This window comes from Nematolebias whitei, chromosome 14 (genome assembly GCF_014905685.2).
Source record: "Nematolebias whitei isolate Nwh7 chromosome 14, NemWhi1, whole genome shotgun sequence".
In the NCBI taxonomy this organism is placed as follows: Eukaryota; Metazoa; Chordata; class Actinopteri; order Cyprinodontiformes; family Rivulidae; genus Nematolebias; species Nematolebias whitei.
The window spans coordinates 43,408,291-43,426,523 of record NC_056511.1 but is presented as its reverse complement, the minus strand read 5'-3'; the positions used below and the strand labels follow the sequence as shown (position 1 = coordinate 43,426,523).

The following is an 18,233-nucleotide window of genomic DNA, read 5'->3' as shown; positions in this document are numbered from 1 at the left end:
TATATATATATATGTAAATATATATATATATATATATATATATATATTACTGTACATGAATCAGAGACAGTTTTGAGAATATATGATATTCATATTTTTGCAGGGGGAGAGGTGGTGCCGAGGTTAGAGAAGCGAACTTAAGAAGGGCACTGGTTCAAATCCCTCTACAGCCCATAACATCAAAATGTGGGTGGAGAGGATGAAGGACCCATATACCCTCATTTGCCCCACTTCGGGCTCTTTCAAGTCAAAGTTCCCAGTAAGGCCCTTATCCCCCCACTATCTGCTCTGCACCTAGATGGTAGCTCTCCGCTCCTCACAGAGGGCTGTGGTAGCTCGGTGGTCTGTGATCAGGCAGGGTCTCCAGTGTAAAACAATTAACCAAATCCTCGTGCGAGTTTGCGTGCTGTGGTGACCCCTGAAGAAAGAAGCAGCCAAAAGACAAACAAACAAACAAACAAACAAACAAAAAAACAAACAAACAATGAAGATATTTTTATATTTGTTTTTACTGCTGGTAGAACATTATTTTTAAATGCACCAAACACTGATTGGTTATAGATATTCTGTTGTGTTTATGTCAATTTATTAAAACATCTTTTGAAAGTCCTCTTGCTCTCCTGCATGTCTGATTACTGTCGGCTTGTTTAGTGATGGAAAGAGTTGTGACGGCTGAACTGAAGATCAACAGACGCTTTTCCATTTGAGAAGAGTTAACTTCAAAATAAGTTCATAAAGATAGTTGTGAATTTAATGAGCTGTGAACAAAGCTGAAAATTGCCATTTTGGATTTTGAACGCAGCTGATGCAATAATAAAGGTGTAGCATTTTATTTAATATGCAAATTGGCTGCTGTCTTTCAAGCCAAAGATGTAAACTAAAAACATTTTATAATGAGAAATAACATCATTAAAGCAATTTTGGCAAAACTTTGTGAATAACATTATGTGTGCTCTCATGCAGTATTGCGAGATCAATGCGTTAAGACGCATTAGCACTTTTCATTCAACCTTTATTTATTCAGGTTAATCCCATTGAGCCTCAGGGACTCATTTACACGAGAGACCTGATTCTAGCAAAGAGTGAAGGAGAGCCCTCTTCTCGGAAACATAATTGGATTAATTAATAACTGGATTCTGCTTTTTGGAGTCGGTGGAAATCTCGATTGTCGACAAATTTGGAAACGCCAGCAGCTGTTTAAGCTGTCTGGAATGTGTGTGTCCGGCTTGGCAACACTCGGACGGTGTGCGAACTATCTGTGGACCTGTATCAGAGCTGAGCAGGCAGGACTGTGGAACTTTGTGACAGTGTTCCCGGACGGTAGGAAGGAAGAGATCTTGGAGAAGTTGCAAGCCCGACTTTGGCGGAATGTCCACGGATCCGGCTGTTTGGATTCGCCAATTAGTGTTCCAGCAGAACTGAAGGCAGACATGTCAGTAGAGTCTGCCTGCCCAAAACAATTGTTGTTTATCTGAATTTGGCCTCCCCACTGGCCTTGGATAGGCCAACTTATCTCAAATTGCTCCTAGAGGATAGGTAAACTAAGAAGATCTGCCTGCCACCCCCCTCCCGAGGACATATGTGGCCTTATCAGAACCATGATGCTGATAGACACTGTACCATCTTATCAGAACTTTGGAACTTTCTGGAGTGTCCACGGACAACTCACCATCTTTGTTGACCTCCTATGCATAAATGTATTGTGATGTCATTGTATGTTGTTGTTTTATGTTGCAAGGTCCTTTTTTATTTGCATCTTTTACACTGTGTCCCGGCCAGGACATGGAGTGAGACATGATATATACATATATTTTAACTTCCTCCACCCTCGTGTTCTCGTGTCCTCATCATGTTGTATGAAACAGGTCTCTCTGGTAAATGAGTCCCTGAGGCCCAATGGGAACTAACCTGTATAAATAAAAGTTGAATGAAAACAAAATTCTAACAAAGAGTGATGACAACAGTAGACAATCATAAAAGGAAGGATACAAGTGGAGAAGAATAAGTGAAAGGAAATGGCATTAAAAAAATGAAGCAAACAAAAAAACAGCTAAGTTGTAAGGCAGTGTAGGATACTAAAAACAGGAACATGTCTGCATTGGTCCCACCAATAAAAAAAAAATATAAAAAAAAACCCAGCTACTTAAAATATGACTCAGCTACTACCACGGCAAAGTTGCAACAAGTTTTGTGTTGGCTATAGTCGATAAGCTGAGGTGGACATTTATTTATTTGGTCAACAAGGAAAAAGATAATGAGCTATAAATGTGCAATGAATAATTACTTTCTGTGTTTTGTTCAATTCCTTCCACTTGTTCATGAGCAAGTTTGCTAACTGTTAGACAAAGTTGACTGCAATATTTATTGGCAAGCCGTTAAACAAAAATGTTGTGCAATGTGTGGTGGTCAGAGTGTTGGGAAAGAATGTAGACTCCAATCACGCAACTGTAGACGTGCACTGAGTGAGTACCTTCTGAGAGTTGCATTACATGTTTCCTACCAGTTCATGAAATATTCTGCTAACACAACAGAAACATGCACACACTATCACGAGCAAAAACATTTCACATTCGGTGTGGGCGATACCAGCGAGAACATGATGCAGTGTTATGTGGTTGACGTCAGGCTCTTAAATCTGACTCAGCATTTTAAATTAAATTAACTCCACCATGAACTCAAAATAGTACATGAAAGAAACGAACCAGGTTCTCATGCTTCATTTTGTCTTTATAACGCATTCTAAAGCAAAGCCACTCTGACAACCGCGCAGGAGGGAAGCACAAAGCAGCCAGTCAGCGTGTCAGGCTCACACTAAAATGAATTTGCAGATGTGTAAATACTTATTCTAGAATTCAGACTTTCGCTCTGCTGTGCAGGAGATCACTGAAATATTCAGCCTGTTGAAAGGTGTTCATCTGTAAAATGAACATCTTACCAGAGATGTTTCACACATTTGCAAATCTCTGCACATAATCAAAGGAAACATTTCCTGGAGAATTAATTAGCAAATTTTTAATTGACTTCACAAGCAACCAAGAACAGGAGAAAAGAGGATACGGTGTTCTTCCAGACTCTTGAAATCTTGTTCTTGAAGTGTTACAACCCACTGACTCAATGGATGCAACACAATGAGACTCATTCCACATAGGTGGAGTTAAAATATAAGTTTTATTAAACTAAAAAATGAGCAGCATGAGGAGGCAAATAGCCGAGCTGCACCCAGGTAAAAGAAAAGAGAGCAGAAAGGAGGGAGCAAGTCCCCTCTCCTCCATAAGGGAAGTGTGTGGCCCATTGAAGGAGGCCAATCGCAACTAGTGGATTAATGCCAGGTGAAGTTTTTTACCTGAAAAATGAGAAAAACACTCACTCCTGTAACATGAAGGTCATAAATGACTTGAAAACATATCCAATACTTCTGTTAATCGATGTTAATCAAAGTGCAGCAGCAGTTCAAAGTGACTGAAAGTTGATTTGTGAGGATTGTCTGGGATTTGCTTTATTGTGGCGACATTTGATCAGTGGTGAACTGTCAGAGCCTGCAAGGTACACAGAAAAGGTAGTACTTTATATCGAACACTTAAAATATTAAATATTGTCTCTTTTGCAAAAATAAAAGTAAACAACTCACGATTTTATTGTCTATAATATAACAGTGTAAGACAAGTTTGTTTCCATGGTTTTGTAGCATGTTGGTTTAGTTTGGTGTTGAGCATATATATATATATATATATATATATATATAGTAGTGAACTAGACCTCCAACCTCAACCTGTCTCTGAAGACCTTCAGGGGACAGGAACTGTTATTTCATTGATTTGAATCCAGGAATACAAATTATCTAATCAAGAGACTGTTTAATTGTATCCTGCATTAATCAATTGAAAGAACACTCTTCCTTTTTACATTATCATTACTGTTTTAGAATATCTTGATAATCAAAGTGTGTTTAGTTCATACCATTTCTAAATGTTGAAGTGAACCACTCACTTAAATCAACTGTGAAACAGTATTAATGATTTTTAAACCTAATTAGACTTTGATAATACAGTCAAATGCCTATTTACAAAGTAAGTGTGCATTTAGTCTTCTGTCTGAATGAGGAGTAGTGATGTCGGTCGAAAGTCAGAGACAAACAGAGACGAGTTATTAGAACGAAGTGTCTTGTTTTTAAAACTAGAAGACAGTAAATAAGAAGCAACTGGCACCTGCGTTTGTCCCACTTCGTCATAATATTTCTCTGTCTGTACTAACCGTTCATAAACATTCCTGCTGTCTCTTGACTTCTAGTGACCCTCTTGACATCACTAGAACTACCCCCCTGCTGGTTGTTTCAACCAATCAGGAAGTACCACGTAACAGGAAGTGTATACCCCTTTAAAAGGAACACTTTGTGGAACTACCCAGTTTGGTCCTGGAACTCAGTTCAGTCCTGAAGTGCAGTCCTGGAGTTCAGTGCTGGAACTCAGTCGGAGTCTTAAGTCTTAGGGCTAAGTCTTCAGTCTTAGTCTTCACGAGTCTTAGTCTCTTCTAAGTCTTGCTGGAACTTTCGGTCAGAGATGAGACTCACTTAAGCAGCGGATGGATGGGACCATATGCCAAGGGGTCCCTCCATTTAGCGGAGTCACAGCTCGCATCGCTGTGCACTCAACCCGAGCAGTAAATGCTCCACTTCTAAGGAAGCTTATTCGGTGGAACTGAGCACTTCGCATTTATTCTAAAGATTCCCAGCTACTTTAACCGGAGACGCTGTAAAGGGAGTGTACTAATGGACTTCTGTTCCGGAGTGGAGGTATCCCCCATCTAAGGTAACAAAGTCGCTGCACGTCCTGAAGTGTACCGGGAAGCTGAGCGATAGATGAAGCTTTTGTCCTTGGGTACTCATGTCCCAGGAGAAATTTAATAGTCAGCCTGTCTCCGAGGCCATTGGAAGTCAGATTAGACAAGCTTAATATTTGTTTTTCTTCAGGCAGACAGATTTTTTTCTTCTGCCTTGAGTCCATCTGGGCGTTCTGGTTCCGAAAAAGCCTAATTGTGGAATTTAATTTGACTGATCCATGCTATGAGTCTCCTTCAAGGTCGAACCCACCACGCTGACGAGTCCCAGAAGCCGCAGGTGGTCTGCGATTCTCAATCGCCTCCACCTTACGGTTAAGCTCGCAGACCAAACGATTTAAAGTTCCTACAGTGAGTACCAGACCTTCGCACTGACTCGGAAGCTTTTCCATTGCCAAAACTGCTCCCACTGTCTTTTTCAAAAATTTATAAAATAGAGCCCCGCCGATGCCAAAAAGCAGAGTCCCTGCTATCATAAATCCAAATATATAAACGTCTTCAACATCTTCTTGAGACAGTACTGTAATGCACATCGATTGCCACACTCCCCACGAATCCATGATGTACCCCACAGCGTGAGTCTCAGCTGGACACGCCGGTTCCCCAGGACCTTGTCGCTTTGATGAAAAAATCTTATCAATAGAGTTGAACGCCCACGATACCAAATCCATAATCTTCTTAATTTATGTTCGGGAGATGAGACCCAGGCGCTTCAGACAGACAGAGAGCTGAGCAGGAGGAAGGAAAAAAATGGGGGAGGAGAAATTGAAGCAGCCACCTCGATCAGAGCCAGGGAGGAAAATGTCCCTCTGCTTTGACGTACCAGAATTTTACAAATTCAAAGAGATGAAAAGTTGACTCAGTCACATCCTAACACTCTCCATCATAAGCTTTTCTTTGCTGATCTCTGTAGAAAAGTTTGCTAACATCCGCAGTCCAACTTTAGCTTTTTAAAGATTTAACCTTTTCATTTTTTTGGTAATCTACGATATTAAAAATAATAATAATTTTTACCTTTTCACAACAGCTAATCTGCTTTTCGAGTACTATCAGACCAGTACAACAAACAGGCACAGTAAGTTTTTATCACCAACATAATCATTGTGTTTACCAATGCAAACTTTATGCTTGTCTACAGTTCTCAGCTCGATAACACTTTACAACAAGGTACAACGTTTGATGAACTACTAGGGAACGCCTCAGGAACGAATCAGGAGCTAATGGACAGTTAACCAGTACTTACTGGGGAACACACAGCCAAGCCTTATTAGAGGACTACTGGTTAATTACCTTGTAAAGGAAGGGGAACAAATCAAGAACTAATGGGTAATTACCAAGGAAACCAAAGAGGAATGAATCAGGAGCTAATGGGTAGTTAACCAGTACTTACTGGGGTGAACATCAGTGAACAGAATAATATCCATTCAATGATTTGGTACTCAGTAAGAGATAGTCAGACATAGTTAAGATGACACCAGTACAAGATTATGAAATTGATAATGTCTTCCATCAATATGTTTACAAAAGAGAATATCTAGTAAAACCAGTAATCACTAGGAAACAGGTTTTTGACTAAATGAGCAGTGACCTCACTGGTGCAGAGTTTATTCAGAACCCACATGGAGAATTTCTCCTCTGTTTCTGTGTTAACAAACCAGTAGTCCTCTAATAAGGCTTCGCTGTGTGTTCCCCAGTAAGTACTGGTTAAATACTGGTTAGCTCCTGATTCATTCCTTTTTGGTTTCCTTGTTAACTACCCATTAGTTCTTGATTAGTTCCTCTTCATTTACCAGGTAAGTAACTAGTACTCCTCTAATAAGGCATGGCTGTGTGTTCCCCAGTAAGTACTGGTTAACTACCCATTAGCAACTGATTGGTTCCTGAGGCGTTCCCTAGTAGTTCATCAAACGTTGTGTGCCTTATTGTAAAGTGTTACCCTCAGATCTTTATTCAGAGTTGATAGCTCAACTTAGAACTGAAGCTGGTGGACATGAAAGAACATGGAAGTTCTCTTCCACACATGTTTACTTTGATACATTTTAGAGAGTATGCATGCACACACATAAGCTTCTGTATGTTCATTTTGTCTCCTCTGACACATGGAAAATATATCCTAAACCAGGGGCGCCCAAACTTTTTCAGCATGCGAGCTACTTTTGAAATGACCCAGTCAAAGTGATCTACCTACTATAAGGCCCCGTTTACACGAGAACAACATCTGGAAACGTCAGTGTTTTGGGGGATAATAAACAAAAAATGAGCAGGTTTACATGAAAAATGCTGTAGTTTCCGTGTCAGTTGGGTTGCCAGATAAAAAATTATTTACTATATTACTGTGGCTTTAAAATGATTGTATTTTGACCTAAACTGTCATATGTGCTGAGTAAAGATGTTCAAAGATTCAATTCAATTCAATTCAGTTTATTAATATAGAGCCAAGTCACAAAAAAGTCATCTCAGGGCACTGAAAAGAAATATTCATCCATCCATCCATCCATTATCTTTACCCGTTTATTCCATTTTGGGTCACGGGGGTCGCTGGTGCCCATGTCCAGCAATCACTGTGCGAGGGGCGGGGTACACCCTGGACGGGTCGCAAGTCCATCAAAAGAAATATTCATACATACAAAATAATAAGTTAACAGAAATATTCATATATCAAATAATAATTTAACACTATTTATCTGAGGAGCAGACTGCTTTGAATTCAACTCCATCGCAGAACTCTCATATTGAGTAAGATGAAATTTGTGTTGTGTTTCTTGAACATGTGCACAGAAAAGGAGATGGTAAATAAGGTGTTTTTAATTTATCTGGCAACCCCGGGCTTAGCTGTATTCATTGTGCATGCAGCGACTGCATGATCACAGTTCTCTTTGGACCCTGGATTTTATTAGTTTTGCTCCTACGTGCTGAAAAAGGGTGAGTAGCGCAAAAAACTGCTCGCTGACGTTTTTTACAACTGTTGTTAGTGCAGAAAAACTTTGGACTGCAGCCGCCAGTATGTGCGACTTCACACAGAGAATATCACACCTTCGGGGGTGGGGGAGCGGGGATGGGGTTTCCCCGAAAATCTCTCAGACCTGGTTTGAGAGAATGAGGGCTGTGAATGGCTGCCCTGTATGTCAATCAAGTAACACATTTCATAGTGAGGATGGATGATAGGCTGATGTCTATTTTTATTTATGCTATGTGATCTACCCATAATGCCATAATGTAGATCACGATCGACATATTGGGCACCTCTGTCCTAAACCCTCCGCCTGAAGCCAGAGAACCATCCAGTCCAAACTGAACACTAATCATGGTTAAAACAATATTTGTACCTAAATCAAATTAGGTGTATTACTTGGTTGACTTATGTTACACTCACACAACATAAGGGTTTAGTCTCTTCATTTATTAATGACCAGCACTGATTGAAAATCCCTTCCAGAATACGATCATGTCAAAGTGGCAGACTTCTTTCTGTGGTACTTTATCTGTTGTCAAATGAGAACGTAAACCGAGGATGATATTTCACACAATTAGTAAGAAGATGGATTGTTGTAATTGCACAATTGTATTATTATAGCCTTTATCAAACATGGCACCATTCAGAACATTATCCCCCATTATTACACATAATTTCATCAATTCCCTTGTTACATTAGGTTACATCAGTAATGAACTGAAAATAATCAGAAATTACAAGATTCACTAGAAACAAAGCTCCAATAGAGACGTGTGGATAAGGTGTGCTTTGTTTTTATAGAATAGTGAAACGATGCAGAAGATGATACTTTATTTTTACAGACCAGCAGACCAGATACAAAGCAAACAGAGATTAGGATTACAGTTCTGACTCAACACATGCAAATCTGGGCTTTCAAATATTTGCGCTTCCTCTAACAAGCTGGCGCGCCATCGTCATTAAAGCTGCTTGCTCTCACTTACTGCGCGACGAAGAAGTACTCTAACTAACTTCAAGTGCTCATTATGAGCTCATTTAGTAAGTTTAAGCGATACAGATGACTTTAAGATGCTTCTGCTGATAATAAAGATGAACAATATTTGAGCTTCTTTGCAATAAAACAGTAAAAGGAGGAAACTTTACACATCATTTGTGAAAACTGAAGTAACTCAACTAAATACAATTTAAATTTTCTGATTTTGTTGAAAAATAATTAACTATTCAAAGTTAAACTAAGTGCCTACTAACTAAACTATGATATTAAACTGTGTTACTTCCTTAGCCAGCTTTAAGACGTTCCTTAGAGCTCAATTAGAACTCTGTATGGATCAGAAAGCGTTTTATATTCCCACGTCACGTTCACGCACACAAACGCAGCAATCAGTCCTGATTTATACAACTCTCTCTGGCTACTGATTAAAAACACGACCAACGTGTCAAAGTTAAAATGTAAAATAGAAATGTATATGTCTTGACTGACAGAGTATTTTGTCTATTCTTATTTTCATAATAAACAAAAAAATGTTAATACTGAGATCAATTTAAGTTAAGATGTGTATTTTTAATGATCACACCTCGCTGGCAGTTATTTTGAGTTTGCAAGCAACGCAGGTCGAACAACTAATCTTGTTTGTATTCATATATTGAGGAAAAAAAGATCTGATGTTCAGAACTGAAGTAATCTTTTCACCTGAACAGCTTTTATTTCAAACATAAATCAGCTACGGTGCAGAACATACTAATACAACTTATGTGTTGTCATCCAAGATAATCCTGATGGTGGATTAGATGATTGAAGCTTGTTGGAACAAACCATCAAATAAAGTTCAAAGTAGGAATTTCCCAAGGCAATCTTGAGTATCAGCTAGTGGTTCTGATCAGAGCATTTTTATCGATCATTACTGGATCGCTGACTGCATCTCTGCTCTGGAAGTATTTTAAAATGTTAGTTTGTTCCTGTTCACTCAGCTGAGTACACAGAGTCCACCAATCCATCAACACATATCATCCATCCATCCATCCATCCATCCATCCATCCATCCATCATCTTTACCCAATTCTTCCTTTTCAGGTCATGGGGGTCACTGGTGCTCATGTCCAGCATTCACTGTGTGAGAAGTGGAGGACACCCTGGACGGGTCTCCAGTCCATCACAGGGACACAGAGAGACAAACAAGACAAACAACCATTCACTCTCTCTCACACCTAGAGACCATTTAGAGTTACCAATCAGTCTAACATGCATGTTTTTGGTCTGTGGGAGTAAACCGGAGTACCTGGAGAAAACCCACGCATGCACGGAGAGAACATGCAAACTCCACCCAGAAAGGCCATGGGCTGAGATTCGAACCAGCGACATTCTCACTGAGAGGCAACAGCTCTACCAATTGGCCCACTATGCCGCTTCAAGTCCGCCCAGCTCACTCTTAAGACTAGCACAGCTAAAGAATGCACTGTAGAGGAAACTACTGTAATAAGACACAATTTTACATTTCCTGCTTGTAAAATAAAGCTGCTGTTTTACTTCAAGGTGTAAGATGTTGGCTCTCCCTGGCGTCCTCGAAGGTCAAACGTCGAAGGTCTTTTTCCCCACAAACATTTCATACTCAACAGAGAACCACGGGGGCCCACTGCAGCACTCGTCTTGCACAATCAGAATCAACAGACAGACTGGATGTTTGTCTACAAGTGATGATGGAGGAGTTGTAGGAGGAACATTTGGTATTTCTGTTAACAGAAGAGAAGTGTTTTTTTTGTTAATTTGTCACAGAAGACGCCTCTGTTTTCAACAGACGGTGTGGGAACGTGACCCTACGCTGCCTGGCCAAAGCGCACTTCCTCCCGGACATTACTGCCATTGCTGGCCAGGGATGGTGCACTCTCTCGGTCTGATGGAGAGCCACCAGTTCTCTGTGCTGTCTCCTGCATGTATAAAAATGTTCCATATCTTTCCACCTGTTTTTTTTCATTTTCATTATGATTATATGTTTAATTTGATTATCACTTGTACTGGAACAGCAATGTTGTTTTATCTCACAGCCTCAGCCAGCAGCTTCTCAGCAGATGTTGCCCTGAGATCAGCAAACTGCAGCCACGTTACATAAGCAGACATGCCTATGGAGCGCTGGCCAATCACACAATGCTCACCTTGTACCCTTAAGAGACTAGTTCTGACTGAGGGCAGTGCACTAGATGGAGTGTCAGTGTCGGGCGGTGAGAAATAGACAATTTTCTCCAAACACCCTCAACAGTGAGAGGCACAGGAATGAGGCTTCTCACTATCTACAAATCAGACTTAAACAAAAACCCTGCCATCATCAGAATAACCGGCAGAATATTTATATGGATGCAAACCTGTCTGGCACAAGCAGACACCAACTCAAGAAGTTTGGCCAACCAACAAGGCCATCTCTTGAGAACTGTTTGCAAAGCGCTAAGAAATGTTGATGTCATCACAATGTCAGCACTTTGACACACTAAAAAGTTTGGGTACCACTTTACAATAAGGCTCCCCTTATAGATGGCTAATAAATAGCTTATAGATACATTATTAATCCCTCTATAAACTCTTTATAAATCATTAATTAATTGCTTATTATGCATTAATTACAATTAATACAATAATTATGAATTACAAATGCTTATTGTGCTTACAAGATAGTAACTTATTCTGAAATGTTTAATATAACAACTCTAGATGAAATATATAGGTCACCCTTAATGCATAATAAATAGTTATTAATGATTTATAAAGTGTTTATGGAGGAATGTATACTGTATTTATAAACTATCTATTAGCCATCTATAAGGAGAGCCTTATTGAAAGTAGTACCAAAGTTTTTAATTCAAGTTGTAACAATTTCTGAAGAGGCTGTCTTACTGTTTAGGTTATGACTGATTATTTTCTTGCACATTTATACAATTCAATTCAGTTTATTTATATAGCGCCAAGTCACAACAGGTCAGAGCAATGAAAAGAAACATTCACATACACAACATATAACACATCCATCCATCCATCCATCCATCCATCCATCCATCCATTCATCCATCCATCCATCCATCCATCCATCCATCCATTATCTTTTACCCGCTTCTTCCATTGTGGGTCACGAGGTAGCAGACTGGATTTAATGTGCGTTTGACTTCTGTGCTGGTCTGCCTGTGACAGGGCAGGGGCTGGACAGTCACGATAAAAGCTTTTTCATACACACAGTGGCCAGCACTGACTGACAGCTGAAATGGGTCTGGGCTTAAAGAGGCTGACACTTTAAGTACAGTCACTTAATTTTTCATGAACTGATAGTAAGGGCTGTCAAGAGCGAGATCCAGTATCAGGCTGGAGAGTGACCAGTGAGAGCAGATCTCCATCTATACACAGCAACTGCAGAGTGTTATGAAATTATTTTAACAGCTAGGTAAGCTCCAACCTCCTGCCTCAAAGACGTGACACAAAAACTGTATTTGATGCAAGGCATGGCAAAAAGAGTGTGAGGAAAATTACATTTAACCATTTTCAAACACAAGCTGGCCTGTACTTGTCAAACAGCATCAGAAGCTCTTTCTGAAGATAAGCCTTTGGAGGTAAGGACAGCAGATGCACAAGTCATCAGTCAGAGATGCAGAGGGAGTGCAAGCATGAAGTTACTGATACTGTGTGAATGTATTGTCACAAAGGCTCAAACACATGGAGGGAAAAGAAGGACCACGGTTTGAAGACTCAGCGTAACATCAGTGTCACACATTGTATGCATGATGGCAGAAAATCCCAAGCTAAAAAAATAATAATAAAAAAGATTCAAGGCTCTGCAGGAAGCAGAACATGAAGTAGAAGTTGTCACATTTTATGTACAGTATGTACAGCAATTTATGAAACCACATGGTTAAACTAATTATAGAGGCTTGTTCCGCAGATGCAATAAACTGTTTACGGACTGTGTCACCAAGTAAACCATAAAGATTTGATTAGATCTGGTGTTGTGTTCCACAAAGCACTGCTGTGACAGTGACTGTCATAATCGCAACGAGCGAGGCCCCGCCAGACGGATTTAGCTTCTTATCCGACAATCAGAACACTGCTTTTTTTCTGAAAACCTTATTGGCTTAAAGGATAAGCTTATTAATACTGACCCACAAAGCTGAAAGAGCTTAACATCGCATTATGGTTATACTAAAGATAGACAAATGTACAATTTTCCACCCCATCTTGATACAATCGAGACTTCAACCCAATATTTACACACAGAAACACACACACGTGTACACAAACAAGCCTGCACCAGAGAGCAGCCATTAGTGCTTTTAGCTTGATCTCATTACATGTGGCCTCCAGCAGGTTGAAGTAAGAGTTTAGGTAAGAGCCAAATGATGAATAATAATACAGCCTCTGGCAGGCTTCAGGCAGAGCATCCCTATCAGTTCAGGAAGAGTGAAATATTCAGAGTCAGAGACCTGCCTTTGATTGGATGGCCGGGGAAAAACAGGTAAGTTCTGTCAAATTCCAGGATTGGACACCTCATAGCTGTGAGGGAAGCTGTGGCTGAGACGTTAGAGCAGTTGTCCTCCAATTGGAGAGTTGGAGGTTCAATTCCACCAGCAGCCACATACTGAAGTGTCCCTGGGCAAGACACCGAACCCCTCATTGCCTCTGATGCATGCCCCATCGGTGTATGAATTTTAGCGTGCATGAATTCACAAGCTCTAGAATTGCGCTGCTCAAGGTAAATGGTAAATGGACTGTACTTATATACGCCTTTCCATCTTATCAAGATACTCAAAGTGCTTTACACTACAATCTGTGTCCTCATTTACCCATTCATACAGCACTCTACTAGATCTCTACAAAAAATAATCAGAGCTTTATCACATTCATACATTGATGGGACACACATCGGAGGCAATGAGGGGTTCAGTGTCTTGCCCAGGGACACTTTGATATGTGACTGCTGGTGGAATAGAACCCCCAACTCTTGCATTGGAGGACGACTGCTCTAACCACTCAACTACAGCCGCCCAAGGTGGTGTTGGAGTAGCTCTGTTACTTTCATTCTGCGATATTGCTTTTGAAAACTTTATTTCCTATTTTTCTGGATGTAAATTTCTGTTTTGGACGATTACTTTCTCTGGTATTGGATGCTGTGCAGCTGCAAGGATTTTTAATGTAAACATTGTTACTTTTTGACTTTTGTTTTGAAGCGTAACCATGACAACAATGTGTTTTTACAACCGAGACCAGCTGATTAACATCTCCAAGCTCAATATTATCTCAAATACAGCCCCAAATCCAAAATGAGTTGTAAAGGAGGTGCCATGGATGCATCTCCGTCTACCTGGTGGTGATTCTTGAGTGACTGACTCCTGAGATCCTGCAGCTGGAGGGAAACGTGGCTCATGACAACAGGAAGACCAGGATCATCCCCCGACACCTCCAGTGATGATGAGGAGCTCAACAAGCTGCTGAGAGGAGCGACCATCACTCAGGGAGGAGTTCTGACCAACATTCAGGTGGTCTTGCTGCCCAAGAGGCCCGCTGGGTCTGGGTGGATGGATCGGCATCTGCAGCCAATTTCCTTGGATCCACACGCTTAACCTGAACTAGTGGACTTTACTAGAAAATCGCATGGAAACCCGTTGCATTAAACCATTCTAGTTTTTACACAAAGAAGAAACTAAACATGTTTAGTTGTGTTAACTTAGAACCTCAGTTCAATGTAGTAAACACATTTAAGTCTCTACTAAAATTGATTAGTTCAAATGAACTAATCAATTTTAGTAGAGACTACTAAATGCATTTACACGAAAGAATAATTAATGATTACTAAAAAGTTTAAAAAGAATGAATATCAGGGTTAAGAGAGTAGGATGGAACACTTCAAGAGATCCTTCCTGTCCACAGCCATCAGCATCTAGAACAACTCTTTAATGAAACCAGGATGATGAGCTACATCAACATTTAATTTCCTCTTGGGATTAAAAAAGCATTTTTGAATTGAATTGAATTGAATTGAATGTGATCTAAAGCTCTGATTAGTCTCCACAGATTCAGATTCTCTTTGTATAGATGTAGTAGAGTGCTGTATGAATGTGTGTAGAGGTAAATTAAGATTATATAAGCTCAGTACATTTACCATTTAGCAACCTCTGTAACATTTTTTTTAATTGGGCAAAAATACAAAGCCACAAACAGGACAAAGGAAGCTGACTGATTCATGACTCTCTTTTTTTTAATTAAAGAACAAACCCTTCAAGTTTTGACATTTTTTGAAATATTACAGCTTTATGTTCAATTCTGACAAAACTTAAGACGAATAACGATATATTTTGTAGTCTGTTTATATTCTACATTTACAACAATTTACTATAACATGATTTATATTCTTTAGTTCTTTGTCAGTTCTGAAGAAGAAATGGAGAAGCAGTGTTTTTCTTGTTTCTTGAAGACGTTTGTTTCTTGAAATATCTTCGAGAAGCACGAGTTTAGTCGCCTTCCATTGGGAACCATCATGCCCCAGATGACTGAGAATCTACGCCTCTGCGTTCTTTGTAAATCACAGCTTCTTGAAGGCTGACCAAGGACAAGACAGACAGACGAGCAGACAGACAGGCAGCTGGTTGAACTGTAACATGGAGATCTGAGGAGGGACATCTAACCGAAGCCCTCACTGCTCACCCCCACACACTTCTTGTTCCATCATTCCCCCAGTACAAAAAGCAGATGGGCCACACAGCATGCCATGCTGTTCACCACGGTTACACTGCAACGTACCACACTCCAACATCAGTGAGGAAAAGCAGAGCTTAATGAGAAAAACAAAGAAATGTCACAACATGTAGGGAGAAGATGGAAAACCTACATAAAACTTTTTTTTTTTTTACAAAGAAAGGGAAAAATATCAGTCTTTACTAATCTATACCCAAATCAAAGCAATTTTATATTTACTGTGAGTAAAAATTAAAACCCAGTGTCAAATAAATAAGTCTTGTGCACCTTCCTCAGACATATTGTATATATAAAGTACATATATATAGATGGTGTAGAGGCAGGGCAGCCGGCTTGGGACCCGAAAGTCCCAGGTTCGATCCCCAGTCACTACACATCACGTGGTGTCTCTGGGCAGCACGCCTCACCCCCAAAATGCCCCCCCGGGCGCTTTCAATAGCTGCCCACTGCACCACCTGGTGGTGGATGGGTTAAATGCAGAGACTAATTTCGACATGTATGGAAACATGCAGTGCTGACATTGTGATGATATTATTATATATATATAAATATATGTATATATACTGCATAATTTTGTGATGAGTTAAGAAATAATACAGTAGAGAAATTATTTGATCTCAGAGAGAACAATCACTGCATGTCTACATGATACATGTAAATAAATGACGTAATGTATTCAGTCATCATAACAACATGAGCCAAACATTAAAAATGACATAAAGGACTATCACCCAGTAGCAAGAATGCGTCCATCAAATAAACAACAAAATCCCAATCAAGAACACGTATTAAAGTTACTGTGCAGTGAGCAGTGTCAATTAAAGTAAATCCTGTGCCTGTGGTAGTGCACGAGTCCTTTTTTACCTTAAAGGTATCGGCATGTCCTGAGGTGACACCCCCACCACACACACACACATAGCCTAACATGTTTTTGGTCTGTTGGAGGAAACCGGAGGAAACCCATGCATGCACGGAGAGAACATGCAAAGGCCTTCAGCTGGGATTTGATCTGGCAACCTTCTTGTTGATGGCAGCTCTACCAAGTGAGCCATGGTGCCGCCCTGTACAAAAACAACCTATTTGCAAAGATTTATGTTCAACAGAAGAACATAAAGTGTGAAATTCTTTTTTTCACTTGTTTTCACTTTTAGAAGAGTTTGTGTACGTAATAAACACAAAATAATTGTGAAATTTAAATTAAAACATTTGTACTCCAGCTTCATTTTCCTTCTGGGTAATATTGTGTAAGTACAGACATGGTCATTTGTAGATTTTTAAATAAAACAAGTGGTCAAAATTGGTAGATTAAGTTGGCTGATTGGTTGGTCTACCCCTAGGTTTAACCAGTTATACTTGAGAATAACAAATATGACAGACAGAACAGTTTAAGCCAGTGCAAGGAACAGTTTAGCTTTTCAACATTTCTTGAGATTACTGACAATCAAACAGCTCCAGGTTGTTTTGCAATTTAACCACTTCACATTTTTGCGGGTACAAAATAAACCACCTTCTATACAACTCTTCGTACTTGCCTTGACACAGCCGCCCTCATCAAACTGATTTCATCTACTGATGCACATTTAGAAAAAAGTCCAGCAAATAAAAGCCTGAACAAAAAGCATAGCGTATAATTAAAAATGACAGATACTTTCAGGGCACTTTCCCCCCAAAACAAAATTTAAATCCTAAATCCCAGTTAGGTTCAAAAATATGAATTCACTTTTGCCAAGAGTTTTAGAGTACTTTGAGTCATGAGTATAAAATCCCACCCAGAAGGTACAAAATGGCAACTGCTAGGCACAAAGTAGAGGCATGAAATGGAAAAACTCCAACTAATCCAACACAAGTTTAAACCAGTAACCAATGCTAAAGCTTAAATGAAGTGCGTCAGAACATGTAAAGAAGTTTTAACTACAAACGGATTGTGTTCAGGAATACATTGGGATTAATCATAGATGATAAGAGAGAAATATCAAATAAAATATTGCAACATTGCCATAAAGTGAACTCATTTCCCAAATAACTTTCCTCAGAATCATGGAAAAGTTAAGCTCTCCCAGCGTTAGAACCAGATTCTGTCTCCATCCTCCCAGTAAACTCAACTCAACTCAGTGAACTCAAATATCCGAGCATCAAAAATATGTATCCATTTATGAAAGTAAATTGGACACCAGTAATGTTTGCAATTGAATCCGCACCGATCATTTCAGTATTGTGTCAAAACAAAAAAAAGTATCTTCCACTCACCACTGAGTGCTTCTTGTTCAGATGTTTCTTCTTGTTCTTCTTCCCTTGTGCATGTGCCAGGTGGGGGTTGTTCTCCTGGTCTGATGATTGGTGGTGGTGGTAATTGTTCTTGCAGGAGTCCAAGCTCAAGCCATTAGGAAGCGCAGGAGGCTTTTTCTTGTGCAGGGGCCCCGGCTGGTTGTCTCTTCTTTCTTGTGGTTTTAAGAACATGTTCTTCTGTAGAGAGACAAGAAGAAAAGAAAGGTTCGATTACAAAAATTTAAAAAACGTTTTATGTACACAACATGTACAGTATGAGAAAACCTTTGGGCACTGTATTCACTCATTTATTTATATTTGCTGTACAGGGTTAAGAACCACTGCTGTCAGAAACTGGACGTACGTTCAACGTGACTAAGAACTACTGAAAATGATGTGAGTGCCATGTTTGAAAATATATAAATACACATTAGCAGTGGAGTATCATTATCTAAAATCTCC

General features: G+C 39.7%; 1 protein-coding gene across 1 annotated transcript in view; it reads right to left on the bottom strand.

Annotated features, from left to right (window-relative positions):
• LOC119420707 (autism susceptibility gene 2 protein-like) overlaps window positions 1-17,971 on the bottom strand; it is a 90,976-nt gene extending 73,005 nt beyond the window's left edge. Inside the window, exon 1 of the mRNA XM_037688135.1 lies at window positions 17,754-17,971. Coding sequence (XP_037544063.1) covers window positions 17,754-17,963 — 210 coding nt within the window. The 5' untranslated portion in view covers window positions 17,964-17,971. The remainder of the gene's footprint in view (window positions 1-17,753) is intronic.
• Window positions 17,972-18,233: the final 262 nt, after the last annotated feature.